This window comes from Scyliorhinus torazame, chromosome 17 (genome assembly GCF_047496885.1).
Source record: "Scyliorhinus torazame isolate Kashiwa2021f chromosome 17, sScyTor2.1, whole genome shotgun sequence".
In the NCBI taxonomy this organism is placed as follows: domain Eukaryota; kingdom Metazoa; phylum Chordata; class Chondrichthyes; order Carcharhiniformes; family Scyliorhinidae; genus Scyliorhinus; species Scyliorhinus torazame.
The window spans coordinates 52074567-52091299 of NC_092723.1; the positions used below are offsets into that span (position 1 = coordinate 52074567).

The 16733-nt window shown below is 46.2% G+C and overlaps 1 protein-coding gene across 8 annotated transcripts in view; it reads left to right on the forward strand.

Annotated features, from left to right (window-relative positions):
* The window catches only part of LOC140393873 (neuron navigator 1-like), a 970643-nt gene that overhangs the window by 804690 nt on the left and 149220 nt on the right, over positions 1–16733 (forward strand). For all 8 annotated transcript variants that reach the window (XM_072480430.1, XM_072480425.1, XM_072480424.1 and 5 more), the window contains one exon: positions 11030–11464. In XM_072480430.1, the coding sequence (XP_072336531.1) occupies positions 11030–11464 (435 nt within the window). The remainder of the gene's footprint in view (positions 1–11029; positions 11465–16733) is intronic.

Here is a 16733-nt window from a genome sequence, read left to right on the forward strand (position 1 = left end):
AATGTGTGTGGTTATTGGAGGTCAATGATCTCAGGCTCAGGACATCACTGCAGGAGTTCCTCAGGGTAGTGTCCGAGACCTAACCATCTTCACTGTTTCGTCGGTGACCTTCCCTCCATCATGAGGTCAGAAGTGGGGATGTTTTCTGATGATTGCAGAATGTTCAGCACCTTTCTGACTCCTCACATACTGAAGCCGTCCATATCCAAATGCAGCAAAACCTGGACAACATTCAGGCTTGCGCTGATATGTGGCAAAGTAATATTCATGCCACACAACCAGGCAATAACCATCTCCAACAAGAGAGAATTTAATTATCGCCCCTTGACTTTCAATGGCATTATCATCGCTAAATCCCCCACTATCAACATCCTATAGGTTACCATTGACAAGAAACTGAACTGGACTATCCATGTAAATACACAAGGGCAGGTCATTGACTGAGAATTCTGAAAAGTCACCTCTTGACTCCCAAAGCCTGTCTAACATCTGCAAGGCACAAGTCAGGAGTGTAATGGAATATTCTTTACTTGCCTGGAAGAGTGCAGCTCCAACAGCACTCCAGAAGCTCAACATCATCCAGGACAAAGCAGCCTCCTTGAATGACACCCCATCCATTGCCTCCACCACCGCTGCACAGTGGCAGCAGTGCGTACCATCTACAAAATGCACTGCAACAACTCTCCCAAGTCTCCTTCAACAGTACCTTCCAAACCTGCAAACTCTATCATCGTAGAGGACAAGGGCAGTAGATGCCTGGGAACACCACTAACTGCAAATTCCCTTCCAAGCGACACACCATCCTGACCTGGATCTATATTGCCATTACTCCACTGTTCCACTGTCGCTGGGTCAAAATCCTCAATCTCGCTCCCAATCAGCACTGTGGGTGTACATAAATCGCATGGACTGCAAAATTTAAGAGTGCAATTAGAGATGGGCAGTCAAAATGCTGGCCTAGCCAGTGACACCCACAACCCATAAAAGAATAAATAAAAAGTGTGAGTGAATAGGAGAGGAGGGTAATCCAATTGTACTTGCTACTACTTGGATGGTATGGCCCATCAATTCTTTCTATATTTGATTTTATGACCTTTCTCGATTATAGGATAGTTGTATTATTATTTATCTGATATACTTTGTAATTTAATGTAAAAGTAACTGTTACATTGCAAAACGAGGTTTAAACTGAGATGGCCTCCTGGAGGAGGTCCCTCATCACATGGACTTGTAATATTTCATTATCCCTTCAGCTACACTACCCATTTTGTACAAGCTCCAAACACACAATAAATATATATATTGTGTGGCATGGAAACTTAGTGGTCCAGCTTAATTGTTCAGAGGAAAGGAACAGTGCTCACCATTCCTGATGCTAACGATTCTCCAAAGAGTTTTCTCAGATTTTTCAGCTGGCATTTCTTGCTTCTGATCTTGCCCAGTGCCCTCTTCAGGGGATCTGTGGTATGTTTGAGCTGGACAGGCAACAGTGATGGTCTACAATCAACCAAATCGGGGATGGCGTCTGTTTTCGGATGCTCCACCCCCTCCAAAACGGCATCATCGGGGAGTAAGCTGCACGGCGTTGGGGCGGCTTCAGGACATTACCTGAAGGCCCTGCCCCGATACTCTGCCCCCGATGGGCAAAGTTCCCGACGGCGTGGAACATGTGTGCTCTCAGTTTTCGTGAACCTGGCGCGGCGGCTGCGGACTGTGCCCAGCGCCACCACAGTTGCGGAGGGGAGAGCCGTGCCACTGGCCATGGAGGAGGTTCAGGGAGTGCTGGGGGAACTGGTGGGGGGTGGCGTCCAGGGGGGCACTATCTGGAAGGTCAGGTTCGCACGCAGCCGGCGCCATGTTGTACGGCGTGACCGCTGCAGGTCATACCCGTACACATGTGTGGCCGCGGACCCAGCAATTCTCTGGCCGTTTATTTCGTAAAGGCAGTGATTTTTACGTGGCGCAGCTGCTAGCCCCTCACCGGTCTGAACATCGGTGCTGGCACCTCATTGATTTTTTATTAGTAGAACTAGAAACATTCTCCGGTAATGCCTCCACCTCGTGCGCGAGGTTGGGGCTGATACAGCTGATACAGAGCATACCTCACGAGGGCGAGGATGAGCCGATTCTTTGAAGAAGTAGAAGATGTGTGAACGTTGCGGGGGGGCCCCCCCGCTAATCACGTTCATATGTTTTGGTCCTGTCCAAAGCTAGAGGATTACTGGAAGGAGGTTTTTAGGGTAATTTCTAAAGTGGTGCACGTGAAACTGGACCCGGGCCCCCGGGTAGCCAAATTCGGGGTGTCGGACCAGCCAGGGTTGGAAACGGGTGCGGAGGCAGATGTTGTAGCCTTCGCCTCGTTGATCGCCCGAAGGCGGATCCTGTTGGGATGGAGAGCAACCTCCCCACCCTGTGCTCTGTCATGGCGGGGGGACTTGTTGGAATTCTTGACTCTTGGAAGGTTAAGTTTGAACTGAGGGGAAGGATGGAGAGGTTCTACAATTCATGGGCATTATTCATCATGCACTTTCAAGAACTGGATAACATCGAACATTAGGTGGGGGTGGGAGGGTTGGGGGTAGGGGGGGGGGCTGTGTGTGTTTCTGGTGACTATGGGTGATTCCTGATTCCTTTTTGTCATTTGTTTATGTGAACATGTGGGCTAATGTTTGGGGTTTGGTGGGAGGATGGGATCGTTGTTATTGATATGGGAATTGACATATTTGTTATTGATTGTTGTTTGTTGTTGGTGGGTGTAAATTTGGGAGAAAATGTGAAAAAGGAGGTGAATAAAAAATATTTTTAAAAAAGAAACATTCTCCGGACATATCCTCAAATTGGAGAATCCAGCCCAGGTTCTTCTGATTGCCAATAGAGAACAGCAGCCTGATGCTCAATTAGGTCAGAAGATCCTGACCTAGCCGAGAGTCTGTGGTCTGTACCTGGGATGTTTGCTAACATTCAATTTAAGACTCAAACCACAGTGTTGTGCTTCAGTGCTGAATAAATTTTGAGGTGGATGGGCCATGCTAAATTGTCCCTTAGTGTCAAAAGATGTGAAGGTTAGGTGGATTGGCCATGATCAATGCACAGGGTTACGGGGGAGTGGGCCTAAGTAGAGTGCCCTTTTGGAGGGTCGGTACAGACTCAATGGGCTGAATGGCAGCCTTCTGCACTGTAGGGATTGTATAGATGATATGAACTTCTTGGGTCAGGAGGGGCAGGCTCATCCATCTACAAATTTTAGTCACTGCACGGACCAACACTTCAACATAAAATGCAGCCTGATTTGTTTATGGTCCGTCATATCAAAATGAGGCATTGTAATATGAGGTCAGATCATTGACATTTGAAGTGCAGAGTGTGCTTTGAATACAACTCAGCAGATAACAGTTACAGCGACTCCCTGTTAAAGGTCCAATATAAACTGAATGTAGGTACACTCAGCACAGTTCCCAGAAGGTGCTGATTTACAGCACAAAACGGTGGAATAATTTGGTATTATTTATGTACCTCTTCGATGGTTTGTATAAAGCTAGCTACTGTAGAAAAGTGAGGCTACTTAACGTGTTAAGGGGGTAATCTATTTTCATTGCTCACGAGATCAGCCTCCGAACACACATGCAATAAATTACAAAATAAACTGTTGTAGCCTGTCGCTTGTGTAATAAAAATGACCCTTTTTGCTATTAATGCACTGTTTCTTATTTAATGGCAGACTTAAATTTATAACCTTGTCTCCTTTTCACATAGTTTCCCCCTCTACCTCCTGCTCTGACAGCATTGACCGTCTTGCTGTTGTTTTTTTGGTCATTTACCAATGCGGTCATCGTTTGTGGACTTTCACAGTGAGGGTCAGCAACCATAGGGCACGGCAGATGAACACACTGTTGCTTTGCTCAAATTCAACACATGCCATGAATTGTGGCATACAAGTCGACCTGGTGTATGAAACAGCCCCATTTTTCCGGCTGCAAAAATCATGATTTTGCTTATACTTGGCATATGGGTCGACCCCCTCACCTTTTCAGCCATAACACACTCTACTCACATGAATTGTCAGTCTCAATTTTTCATGCCAACAAGTGCATGTTTTACTTATTGATACCTTATAATTGAGCGCAAGCACTCAAGAAAGTGCTACGGGCTGTGTTATGGAGATGCTTTGGTGTTTAAGATACATCCACTCTTTGTGTTGAATGCTGATGCCATTTCAAAATGGCGAACAGCCACAGCTGGTGGTTCGCTTTTACACTCAGCATATAAGTCAAGTCCTGTTTTCAGAGGGATTTTTCAAGGCTTCAAATATCAACGGGCGGCCTGGTAGCGTTAACACTTCTGCCTCAAGTGCCAGGAACCCGGTTTCGATTTTGACCTCGGGTGACTGTCTGTGTGGAGTTTGCATAGTCTCCCCCTGTCTGCGTGTGTTTCCTTCAGGTGCTCTGGTTTCCTCCCACAGTCCAAAGATGCGCATGTTCGGTGAATTTGTCATGTTAAATTGCCTCTTAGGGTGGGGTTTCAGGAATTGGTAGGGCGGTCGAAGGGTCGGTGCAGACGCGATGGGCTGAATAGCCTCCTTCTGCACTGTAGAGATTCTATGAAATGCTGACATCTACAGTATCCAGCATGAGTCATAGAAACTCTGGGTGGGATTCTCCAGTCGCCAACGCCGAAATCGCGTTCGGCGATCGGCCGGAAAATCCCCGTTCACGATGGAATCGGGAGTGGCGCTGCTTTTGCGATGCTCCGCCCCCTCCAAAGCGGCGTACCCTGCGAATACGCCGCGCGCCGTATCGACGGCCTCAGGACATTGCCTGAGGCCCACCCCCCGATGATCCGCCCCCGATCGACTGAGTTCCCGACGCCGTCGGTCGCGTGTGGTCTCATCCGTCGGGAACTCGGTGTGGCGGCAACAGACTCGGTCCCGCCACAGTCAGGGGAGGGCCGATCTGCGGACAGTGGGGACTTTGCCAGGGACTGAGGGCACTGTTGGGGGGTGGTCCGGGGTACGCAGGCCGACCAACGGAGGGGGGCTCTATTTCGCAGGCCGGGTCCGCGAGCGGCCGGCGCCATGTTGCGCGGCGCAGCTGCTGCAGGCCGCCACCCTGCGCTTGCGCGGTGATGAACCTAGCAATTCTCCAGGCCGTATCGGCAGCTGGAGCCAGGCGCTCTACACTGCCTTGATGCTAGCCCCCAGCCAAACGGAGGGTCGGTGGTAGTTTTACGCCATTCTTTCTGGCGTGGGGACGTAGCCTCAAAACCGGAGAATCCATCCCGCTGTCTGAATGTCCCTTCATTAACCCAGAGGTGCTGAGGCCAATGTCAGCACTTCAGTCGATGTCATAAATTCTGGGTTATTTTGTTTTTGAAGTGTATTGGATTTGTTTGTGCAGATGTACACTGTTTTATTTTAGGTGACATTATGAAGTACCACTTTTCTGGTTAAAATTATCGAATATATTCAATCCTGCAGCAAAATGGGGTGACACACTTTATTGTCACACCGAACAGTTCCGCATGGGATGTAATTAAGACCGTGTTAGGGAACTGGAGCTGAAGCTGGATGAACTTCGGATCATCCGGGAGGCAGAGGGGGTGATTGAGAAGAGTTACAAGGAGGTAACCACACCCAAGGTACAGGACAAGAATAGCTGGGTTACAGTCAGGGGGAAAAAAACAAACAGGCAGAAAGTGCAGGGATCCCTCGTGGCCGTTCCCCTTCAAAACAAGTATACCGTTTTGGATGCTGTTGGGGGGGGGATGACCTACCGGGGGAAGGCCCTAGCGGCCAGGTCTCTGGCACTGAGTCTGGCTCTGGGGCTCAGAAGGGAAGGGGGGGAGAATAGAAAAGCAATAGTTGTAGGAGATTCAATGGTTAGGGGAATGGATAGGAGATTCTGTGGTCGCGAGTGAGACTCCCGGAAGGTATGTTGCCTCCCGGGTGCCAGGGCCAGGGATGTCTCGGATCGTGTCTTCAGGATCCTTAAGGGGGAGGGTGAGCAGCCAGAAGTCGTGGTGCACATTGGTACCAACGACATAGGTAGGAAAAGGGGTGTGGAGGTAATAAACAAGTTTAGGGAGTTAGGCTGGAAGTTAAAAGCCAGGACAGACAGAGTTGTCATCTCTGGTTTGTTGCCGGTGCCACGTGATAGCGAGGCTAGGAATAGGGAGAGAGTGCAGTTGAACAAGTGGCTGCAGGAATGGTGTAGGAGGGAGGGCTTCAGGTATTTGGATAATTGGAGCGCATTCTGGGGAAGGTGGGACCTGTACAAGCAGAACGGGTTGCATCTGAACCAGAGGGGCACCAATATCCTGGGAGGGAGGTTTGCTAGTCCTCTTCGGGAGGGTTTAAACTAATTTGGCTGGGGAATGGGAACCGAATTTGTAGTCCAGCAACTAAGGTAGCCGATATTCAGGACGCCAAAGCGTGTAATGAGGCAGTGGGGAAGGGAACACTGACAAAGGAGAGTACTTGCAGGCACGGAGATAGGTTGAAGTGTGTATACTTCAACGCAAGAAGCATCAGGAATAAGGTGGGTGAACTTAAGGCATGGATCGGTACTTGGGACTACGATGTGGTGGCCATCACGGAAACTTGGATAGAAGAGGGGCAGAAATGGTTGTTGGAGGTCCCTGGTTATAGATGTTTCAATAAGATTAGGGAGGGTGGTAAAAGAGGTGGGGGGGGGGTGGCATTATTAATTAGAGATAGTATAACAGCTGCAGAAAGGCAGTTCGAGGAGTATCACCCTATTGAGGTAGTATGGGTTTGTAGCGCACAAAGACTCCGAGAGACAAAGAGAGTGAAGTCGATGAGGCTTTATTAAGCGTGACTGTTTCCCCCGCAGTTCAGTAGTAGACTGCCTGCGGGGGAGGACTCCAGGTACTTATACTCCGCCTTCAGGGCGGAGATAGAGGTCAACGTCCAACCAGGACCCGGGATCTGTCAGCCAATGACATCATGGCTTCACAGTCCCACATGACCCCTAATGCATAGTACCACAGGGTCGAAGTCAGAAATAGGAAAGGAGCAGTCACCTTGTTAGGAGTTTTCTATAGGCCCCCCAATAGTAGCAGAGATGTGGAGGAACAGATTGGGAAACAGATTTTGGAAAGGTGCAGAAGTCATATGGTAATAGTCATGGGCGACTTTAACTTCCCAAATATTGAGTGGAAACTCTTTAGATCAAATAGTTTGGATGGGGTGGTGTTTGTGCAGTGTGTCCAGGAAGCTTTTCTAACACAGTATGTAGATTGTTCGACCAGAGGAGGGGCAATATTGGATTTAGTACTGGGTAATGAGCCAGGGCAAGTGATAGATTTGTTAGTGGGGGAGCATTTTGGAAATAGTGACCACAATTCTGTGACTTTCACTTTAGTAATGGAGAGGGATAGGTACGTGCAACAGGGCAAGGTTTACAATTGGGGGAAGGGTAAATACGATGTTGTCAGACAAGAATTGAAGGGCATAAGTTGGGAACATAGGCTGGCAGGGAAGGACACAAGTGAAATGTGGAACTTGTTCAAGGAACAGGTGCTACGTGTCCTTGATATGTATGTCCCTGTCAGGCAGGGAAGAGATGGTCGAGTGAGGGAACCATGGTTGACAAGAGCGGTTGAATGTCTTGTTAAGACGAAAAAGGTGACTTATGTAAGGCTGAGGAAACAAGGTTCAGACAGGGCATTTGAGGGATACAAGATAGCCAGGAGGGAACTGAAGAAAGGGATTAGGAGAGCTAAGAGAGGGCATGAACAATCTTTGGCGGGTAGGATCAAGGAAAACCCCAAGGCCTTTTACACATATGTGAGAAATATGAGAATGACTAGAGCAAGGGTAGGTCCGATCAAGGACAGTAGCGGGAGATTGTGTATTGAGTCTGAAGAGATAGGAGAGGTCTTGAACGAGTACTTTTCTTCTGTATTTACAAATGAGAGGGGCGATATTGTTGGAGAGGACAGTGCGAAACAGATTGGTAAGCTCGAGGAAATACTTGTTAGGAAGGAAGATGTGTTGGGCATTTTGAAAAACTTGAGGATAGACAAGTCCCCCGGGCCTGACGGGATATATCCAAGGATTCTATGGGAAGCAAGAGATGAAATTGCAGAGCCGTTGGCAATGATCTTTTCGTCCTCACTGTCAACGGGGTGGTACCAGGGGATTGGAGAGTGGCGAATGTCGTGCCCCTGTTCAAAAAAGGGACAAGGGATAACCCTGGGAATTACAGGCCAGTTAGTCTTACTTCGGTGGTAGGCAAAGTAATGGAAAGGGTACTGAAGGATAGGATTTCTGAGCATCTGGAAAGACACTGCTTGATTAGGGATAGTCAGCACGGATTTGTGAGGGGTAGGTCTTGCCTTACAAATCTTATTGAATTCTTTGAGGAGGTGACCAAGCATGTGGATGAAGGTAAAGCAGTGGATGTAGTGTACATGGATTTTAGTAAGGCATTTGATAAAGTTCCCCATGGTAGGCTTATGCAGAAAGTAAGGAGGCATGGGATAGTGGGAAATTTGGCCAGTTGGATAACGAACTGGCTAACCGATAGAAGTCAGAGAGTGGTGGTGGATGGCAAATATTCAGCCTGGATCCCAGTTACCAGTGGCGTACTGCAGGGATCAGTTCTGGGTCCTCTGCTGTTTGTGATTTTCATTAATGACTTGGATGAGGGAGTTGAAGGGTGGGTCAGTAAATTTGCAGATGATACGAAGATTGGTGGAGTTGTGGATAGTAAGGAGGGCTGTTGTCGGCTGCAAAGAGACATAGATAGGATGCAGAGCTGGGCTGAGAAGTGGCAGATGGAGTTTAACCCTGAAAAGTGTGAGGTTGTCCATTTTGGAAGGACAAATATGAATGCGGAATACAGGGTTAACGGTAGAGTTCTTGGCAATGTGGAGGAGCAGAGAGATCTTGGGGTCTATGTTCATACATCTTTGAAAGTTGCCACTCAAGTGGATAGAGCTGTGAAGAAGGCCTATGGTGTGCTCGCGTTCATTAACAGAGGGATTGAAATTAAGAGCCGTGAGGTGATGATGCAGCTGTACAAAACTTTGGTAAGGCCACATTTGGACTACTGTGTACAGTTCTGGTCGCCTCATTTTAGGAAGGATGTGGAAGCTTTGGAAAAGGTGCAAAGAAGATTTACCAGGATGTTGCCTGGAATGGAGAGTAGGTCTTACGAGGAAAGGTTGAGGGTGCTAGGCCTTTTCTCATCAGAACGGAGAAGGATGAGGGGCGACTTGATAGAGGTTTATAAGATGATCAGGGGAATAGATAGAGTGGACAGTCAGGGACTTTTTCCCCGGGTGGAACAAACCATTACAAGGGGACATAAATTTAAGGTGAAAGGTGGAAGATATAGGAGGGATATCAGAGGTAGGTTCTTTACCCAGAGAGTAGTGGGGGCATGGAATGCACTGCCTGTGGAAGTAGTTGAGTCGGAAACATTAGGGACATTCAAGCAGCTATTGGATAGGTACATGGATTACGGTAAAATGATATAGTGTAGATTTATTTGTTCTCAAGGGCAGCACGGTAGCATTGTGGATAGCACAATTGCTTCACAGCTCCAGGGTCCCAGGTTCGATTCCGGCTTGGGTCACTGTCTGTGCGGAGTCTGCACGTCCTCCCCTGTCTGCGTGGGTTTCCTCCGGGTGCTCCGGTTTCCTCCCACAGTCCAAAGATGTGCGGGTTAGGTGAATTGGCCAATGATAAATTGCCCTTAATGTCCAAATTGCCCTTGGTGTTGGGTGGAGGTGTTGAGTTTGGGTAGGGTGCTCTTTCCAAGAGCTGGTGCAGACTCAAAGGGCCGAATGGCCTCCTTCTGCACTGTAAATTCAATGATAATCTATGATTAATCTAGGACAAAGGTTCGGCACAACATCGTGGGCTGAAGGGCCTGTTCTGTGCTGTATTTTCTATGTTCTATGTTCATTCCATTGCACAACACATCCCAGTCTCTGTCTGGCACACACTTAGTGCCAAACAATCTGGCAGTGCTCAATTACACTTACAGCTGCAACTTGCATTAAATTGAGGAATAAAGTAAAACCACACATTATATTTTTTAATATTATAAGAATCAGAAAGAACACCTGCTTTCTCCTAACATTAAGCAAATTCTTCACTAGGTTTTGCAAGTCTCCAGGAGGTCAAGTTGGCATCTGGGTAACAGAAAATGTGATTTGCCCCTTTCTGGAATTGTACCATGATGCGAAGTTTGGTTTGAGGCTGCCAATATAAGTGATGGTGTTGTATTTTCTTAATGTGTTCAGTGACTGCACTTTCACAGATTTTATATTGCAGCTTTTTAATATGTTGCATATTCAAAACTGCCTCATATCATAATTAGCGCAATACATTAGAATTGCAATAAATTTATCTCTCAAATAGGCGTGTGTACAAATATATATTATGTACGAGTCTAGTTACAGATGTGGTTTGGGGTATCTATATTTTAAACCTCAACAGTAATATTACCCAGTCGCAAATACATTAACAGTGGGCAATGATCTTGTTTCTAAGGATTATTATCACTAATCTTGATGAAAAAAAAAAGAAAGCAAGTCCAAGATATTCCATTTTGTATGTAATCCATTTATGCTAAAACAGTAATTCGTAAATGAACTTCAATTTCGCAATATTTTTACGTGCTTACAGTGGGCTGGATTCTCTGGTCCCCCAGCCGCGTGTTTCTCGGCAGTGCGCCGTCCGCTAGCGGCAGGATTCTATCTTCCCGCCACTTATCAATGGGATTTCCATTTGAAACCCCCTCATGCCGCCGGGAAAGTCGCGGGTGGGGGTGTGCTGCCGGTGGGAACCGAGAATCCCAACGGCCGGAGAATTCCGGCCAATGTCTGGAATTGTTGTCTGATTTTGAAGTGATGTTGCCATTCAATTTTATGCTTTAGTCAGAAAGTGCCCTTTATTCCCCCTCCTTCACCCCACATTTATTCAACTTTTATTTCAATTTTCCCCATGCATTATGTGAATCAAATAGTTATTTGAATTTTTTTTTCTCTTCCACTCCAGGGTGATGAGTTCAAAAGGAATCAACAGACCACCTGCATTAGCCAATATTGACAAAATCAACTCGAACAGCCTGGATTCTTCAACCTCAGGACATGCATCTGTCACTAGCAGTGTTGCCAATGAACCTTTAACCAAAACCGCCGATGTCCAGATACCTGGAAACAGCGTGACTCCATGTCTGACACCTAGTCCTGCCCCTGTGCTTAATGTAAATTCTAGCACCTTTAGTCAGGGGCTTGGTCTAGTTAGCAATTTCGCAAACAACAAGGAAACCCTAATGTACCCTAAGCTTAGTAGCCTGCACACCAGCATGGAATCTTTAGATCTCCCATTGAGTGTTCCATGTTCATTCTCTGCTAGTGGTACGCTTTCAAGGGAAGAGGATCACAGTGCGCTCACGTGGACTGGGAGTTCTAGATTCTCACAGATGGAGAGGTATGTCAGTAATTTGATTGGGACTGATTTAGTAGTATGAACTGGACACAGTAAGAGTGTATCAGAGCAACCTTTTGGGTGGAAGTTGCCGATTTAATTCGGGTCAGTTTTATTAGATTTTTAGATCCATTTAATGGAGTATTCAATCATTTTGCTGGCAATTACTGAATTCAAATGTTATAATGATGGCTGTTGGATATTAGAATAGCCAGTATGTGAGATAATGCCAAATGTTTCAACCATAATTAATCTCTTCAACTTTCGACAGTTGAGAGATTCAGTTGACAGTTCAGTCAAGTATGTGTTCTATGTTGATTATTATAACCTGTTGCTCTAAGGTGATAATACTGTTATTTGTACAGTGCGTTGGCAGTTGCAAACCTCCTATTTTTACACTCTCTTTAACGATGCACCTTCAAAATCAATGCATGACAAAGGCATGTGATTTGCATCCAATCAGATTTGTTGAACGGCATTAGAAAAAGCTGGCTTTGCTTAACCTTCCAGCTTGATAAAATTCAAGCATAATAGATAAAATGCAATCCACAGATCATTATTATAATAGGTTTGGGGTGAATGCTTCCCATTGTGTATTTTTTAACTTGAAATTCATGCTGCATTTTCAATAGGAAAATCTGGTTGAATTTGACTAATTGAATTGTAACTTTGCTGAAGGATCATGTTTGTGTACTCAATGTTTAACATTAAGGTCAGATTCTGAAAGATCGCTTTGACAAATGCTCTTGCTAATTATTTGAGTTTTGAGAAACAATTTTTACGGACACCGGTAATATTTCTGGTCTCTTGCAAGATAAAGAACTAACTGAAGAGCTGGACTGGAGTTAAAATTATAAAATAAGGCAGTTATGGAATACAAAAGGCCATGTAGTATATTCATCCCATTCTTAGCATGTAGATTTGTCACTGAGAACTCCTTACAATGTGCAACTCTGCTGAAATAAGTATTTGTCCACTACAATGTTGACTAGCTGCAGCAAAACGTTTCATATGAAAGTTTATCAGAAAGAAATAACATACTTCTTCAGTAAATGCAATGGTGCAACTTCCCCGGAGTGGCAGTCAGTGTCGGATTGCCACTCCTATGTCCAATATTTACGTGACTTTTCTTCCAACCTGATTTTACCAAGCCTTCCAACTCAGATGGGGTGAGATCTAGGCAACACGGCTTGGCCTCGAGGCCCAGTGCCAAAGTCCAGCCCCATCTGGGGGGTGGAGTGGTCAGCTTAGGTGGGGCCTGTGGAGCAGGGCATTAGTTCAAGTATGTGGGTCAGGGTCAGGTGGAGGTTTGGCTTGAGGGTGTGGTCCAACCCAGTCAGGCCAACAGGAGGATTGGTGTTGAGGTTTTAGTCAAGGGGCTGGGGGATGGTGTGGTCGGGTGCTGCCGGAAGGCCGGGTTGGAGGTGGACGCAGAGTCCGAACTGCGGGGTGTTTCGCCGGGTCGAGGTGGGAGTCGGGCCATGTTAGGAGTTGGTTACACTAGCAAACCTCACGGCCAGGATATTTATGCCTCTCCAGTTTAGATGCAACCCGTCCTTCTTATATAGGTCACACCTGCCCCGGAAGAGCTCCCAGTGGTCCACATAACGGAAACCCTCCATCCTACACCAGCTGTTTAGCCACGTGTTTAGCTGCTCTATCTTCCTATTTCTAGCCTCACTGGCACGTGGCACAGGGAGTAATCCCGAGATTGCAACCCTAGAGGTCCTGTCTTTTAACTTTCTGCCTAGCTCCCTGAACTCCTGCTGCAGGACCTCATGCCCTTCCTGCCTATGTCATTAGTACCAATATGTACAACGACCTCTGCCTGTTTGCCCTCCCCCTTCAGGATGCCCTCTACCCGTTCGGAGACATCCTGGACCCTGGCACCAGGGAGGCAACATACCATCCTGGAGTCTCTTTCACGTCCACAGAAGCGCCTATCTGTGCCCCTGACTATAGAGTCGTCTATTACTATTGCTCTTCTGCGCTTTGACCCTCCCTTCCTCCCTTCTGAACATCAGAGCCAGCCGTGGTGCCACTGCTCTGGCTGCTGCTGTTTTCCCCTGATAGGCTATCTCCCCCGACAGTATCCAAAGGGGTATACCTGTTCAAGAGGGGGACAACCACAGGGGATTCCTGCACTGACTGCCTGCCCTTTCTGGTGGTCACCCATTTCTCTGCCTGCACCTTGGGTGTGACCACATTTATATAAATGCTATCTATGACGTTTTCCGCCACCTGCACGCTCCTAAGTGCATCCAATTGCTGCTCCAACCGTACCATGCGGTCTGTGAGGAGCTCCAGTTGGGTGCACTTTCTGCAGATGAAGCCATCCGGGACGCTGGAAGCCTCCCGGACCTGCCACATCTCACAGTCAGAGCACTGCACCCCTCTAACTGACATTGCATCAATTAATTAGTAAATTAAAGTTAAAAGTTAAAAACAATTTTTTTAAAGTTACTGTTAACTATCTGTTTCCTAGCACTAGATTTTTATGATAAATGTGAAAGCTAAATATAGTACTCTCCGATCTCTGGCTTAGATACCCCTCTAAATTATAATTACGTAATTATGTTTAATTAGTTACCAATGCTTAATTTTTTTAATTTAGTGTAGATTCCCAACCAGCCACTCAGGTCACAGCTTTTCTGTAATGTCACTTCAGTCTCCCCCCCCCCCCCCCCCCACACACACACACACAATTTCAAAAGGTAATAAAATTAAAAATGAATAAAAATCACTTACTTACCTTCTGAGGGTCTCAGATGTTCTCAGGTTCTCTCCCTGCTGATTAAAAGTTACAGGCCAGAAGAAAGAGAGAGAACAAAACAGTAGGGGAAAAGCAGCTTCTCCCACTCTGCACCAAATTACCTCACTGCACCAAATTACCAAGTTTCAAATTCTCACTCTGTCTGTGTCTCACTCAGGCTGTGTCTCTTTGACCTGCGCAACGCTTACTAAGTGCGTTTTCTGTCCGTCTTTTATACAGACTTTAGGATGACTCACACTACTTAAACTTCAACGAGAAGAATACAATGTGTACCTTTGTGCCCCTAAACAGGCCTCGGGTGACTGCCAAATAACTGCCTCTCAGCAATTAGGGTGGGGGCAGCTTCAGCCAATCAGACACTAATCTACACTGCACTTTTAACTGAAAAACAACATAATTAGATTTATCACTTACCTTTCCTGGTTACCTCACTGCACCAAATTACCAAGTTTCAAATTCTCACTCTGTCTGTGTCTCACTCACTGAGGCTGTGTCTCCTTGACCTGCGCAACGCTTCATTCCATAATCACTGTCCTATGGGTGGACCTAACTTCAGCCCGGGAAACCAAAAACAGCCAACAGTGCCACCATTGCAGTTAAGCCAAAATCTATGACCAGCTAAGGTGGTAGCCACTAAAGGTACTGCAATTCGGCGAGAAAAAACAAGTTCTGATGGGCTGGGGGAAAAAAATCCTGATGAGCTGTCCTGTTTCAAAATATCCTAAAAATTATGCAAAAAGCTGCATGATGGCCACAGAATTTCCAGCACGCCATTGGAAAGCTGTGGACTTCCTATCTAAGTTTACTTTGATTCGACAACGTGTAGAGCTCTGTTTTCTGGACCTCAATATTTCTAAACCAGTTACTCAAGCCATTAAGATTAAGAATGCAGTAGGTAATGAAGGCCTCCACAGACTGAACAGATCAGGTCTGTCAGACAATGATGTTCGATAATCTGAACAAGATGTGGTCAACACTTGAAGCTCAATTACGAATGCAGCGCAACTTCCAAACGCACCATCCAGATTTCATTGTCTATAGCCAGCAACTGAGAGACCATTTCATAAGTAGATGCACGTGCACAGAATGTGATTGCAACTTTATAGCGCAAGAACTAGCTGACAGAATAATCAAGCTCGTGATAAGCATCTACCCCAATAGAAGCATTCTAAAAAGACCACTTGGATCAACCCAAATATTACAACATGGAAGCACAAGTGCAAAGCATACACAAGTATAAAACCATACCACTGGGCAGACCTGGTCTACAGGCTATGTGTAATTTGTTCATTATTGGCACCATATCCAATACAGGCAAACCTTGCAAACAATACGTACAACAAGGCCTCACTCATGGAGCCAGAAAATACCCAGACTTCAGTGCTGTGTATAAGACATGTGGCACCAGAGGACACTGGAAACAAATAAAAAAGCAAAGGCCAAAACAAATGTTTCAACATCACAAGAAGCCACAATCTTCGGCCAGAGAGCATTTCAGTGAACCATGGGAACATAAAATACAGTGTCAAGATAAGATCCATGAAATATCTAGCCTGGCTACATGTTCAGATGATGAAAATAATCAGATCATTTATACACTAGAGGAACAGACATTCAGCACGGTGAATAATAAAGAATGTATTGGCATGGTGGTACCAACAGAAGCCATTGCCCCCATCCAGAATATATGCCGAGAGATGCAGATTCAGCACAAATCATATGCAAAACTGGATACAGATGCAGGGCAAGCACCCTTCCACTTTGCACATCTAAATGTGTGTACACACAGACATGGCAAATAATGATTCAACCAAACTTGTCATGGTACAATGGCTTGACGATCCCATCCCTGTGATCCATTACACTTGATCTAACTACAAAAAACTCACCCTGGTAACCCCAAATGTTGCTGTGGTGGACATCACGGGCGCAGTGATCATAAACCTAACCATGTGCGGTTCAACACCCCTGGTATCAAGAGAATGATGAAGACCACAGGCCTCATGAAGCACCACTGGAAACTCAGTGCTTACACTGGCTGAAGACCACCTATTCCTGCAGCGCATATCAGGCCAACTACACTATACTGCAGAACCAGTGTGGAATTACTATTTGGCAGACAAATGCGGACCACCTTTCTCAGTCATCACTTGTCTATATACTCCCAGGAGTACATACTGCATGAATCTAAAAAAACACGGGTAGATGAAAGATGCCCTACAACTGGCATGTGAGTAACAAATCAGTCAACCTGCAGGCAAGACAAGTTTTGAGTTCAACACACAACTTCTGACATATGCAAATCTAATGGAAATCGACAGCACATGCTCAGAACCAAGATCGAATCAAGTCCGAACACCATAAGACCATAAGACATAGGAGCGGAAGTAAGGCCATTCGGCCCATCGAGTCCACTCCGCCATTCAATCATGGCTGATTTCAACTCCATTTACCCGCTCTCTCTCCATAGCCCTTAATTCCTGGAGAAATCAAGAATTT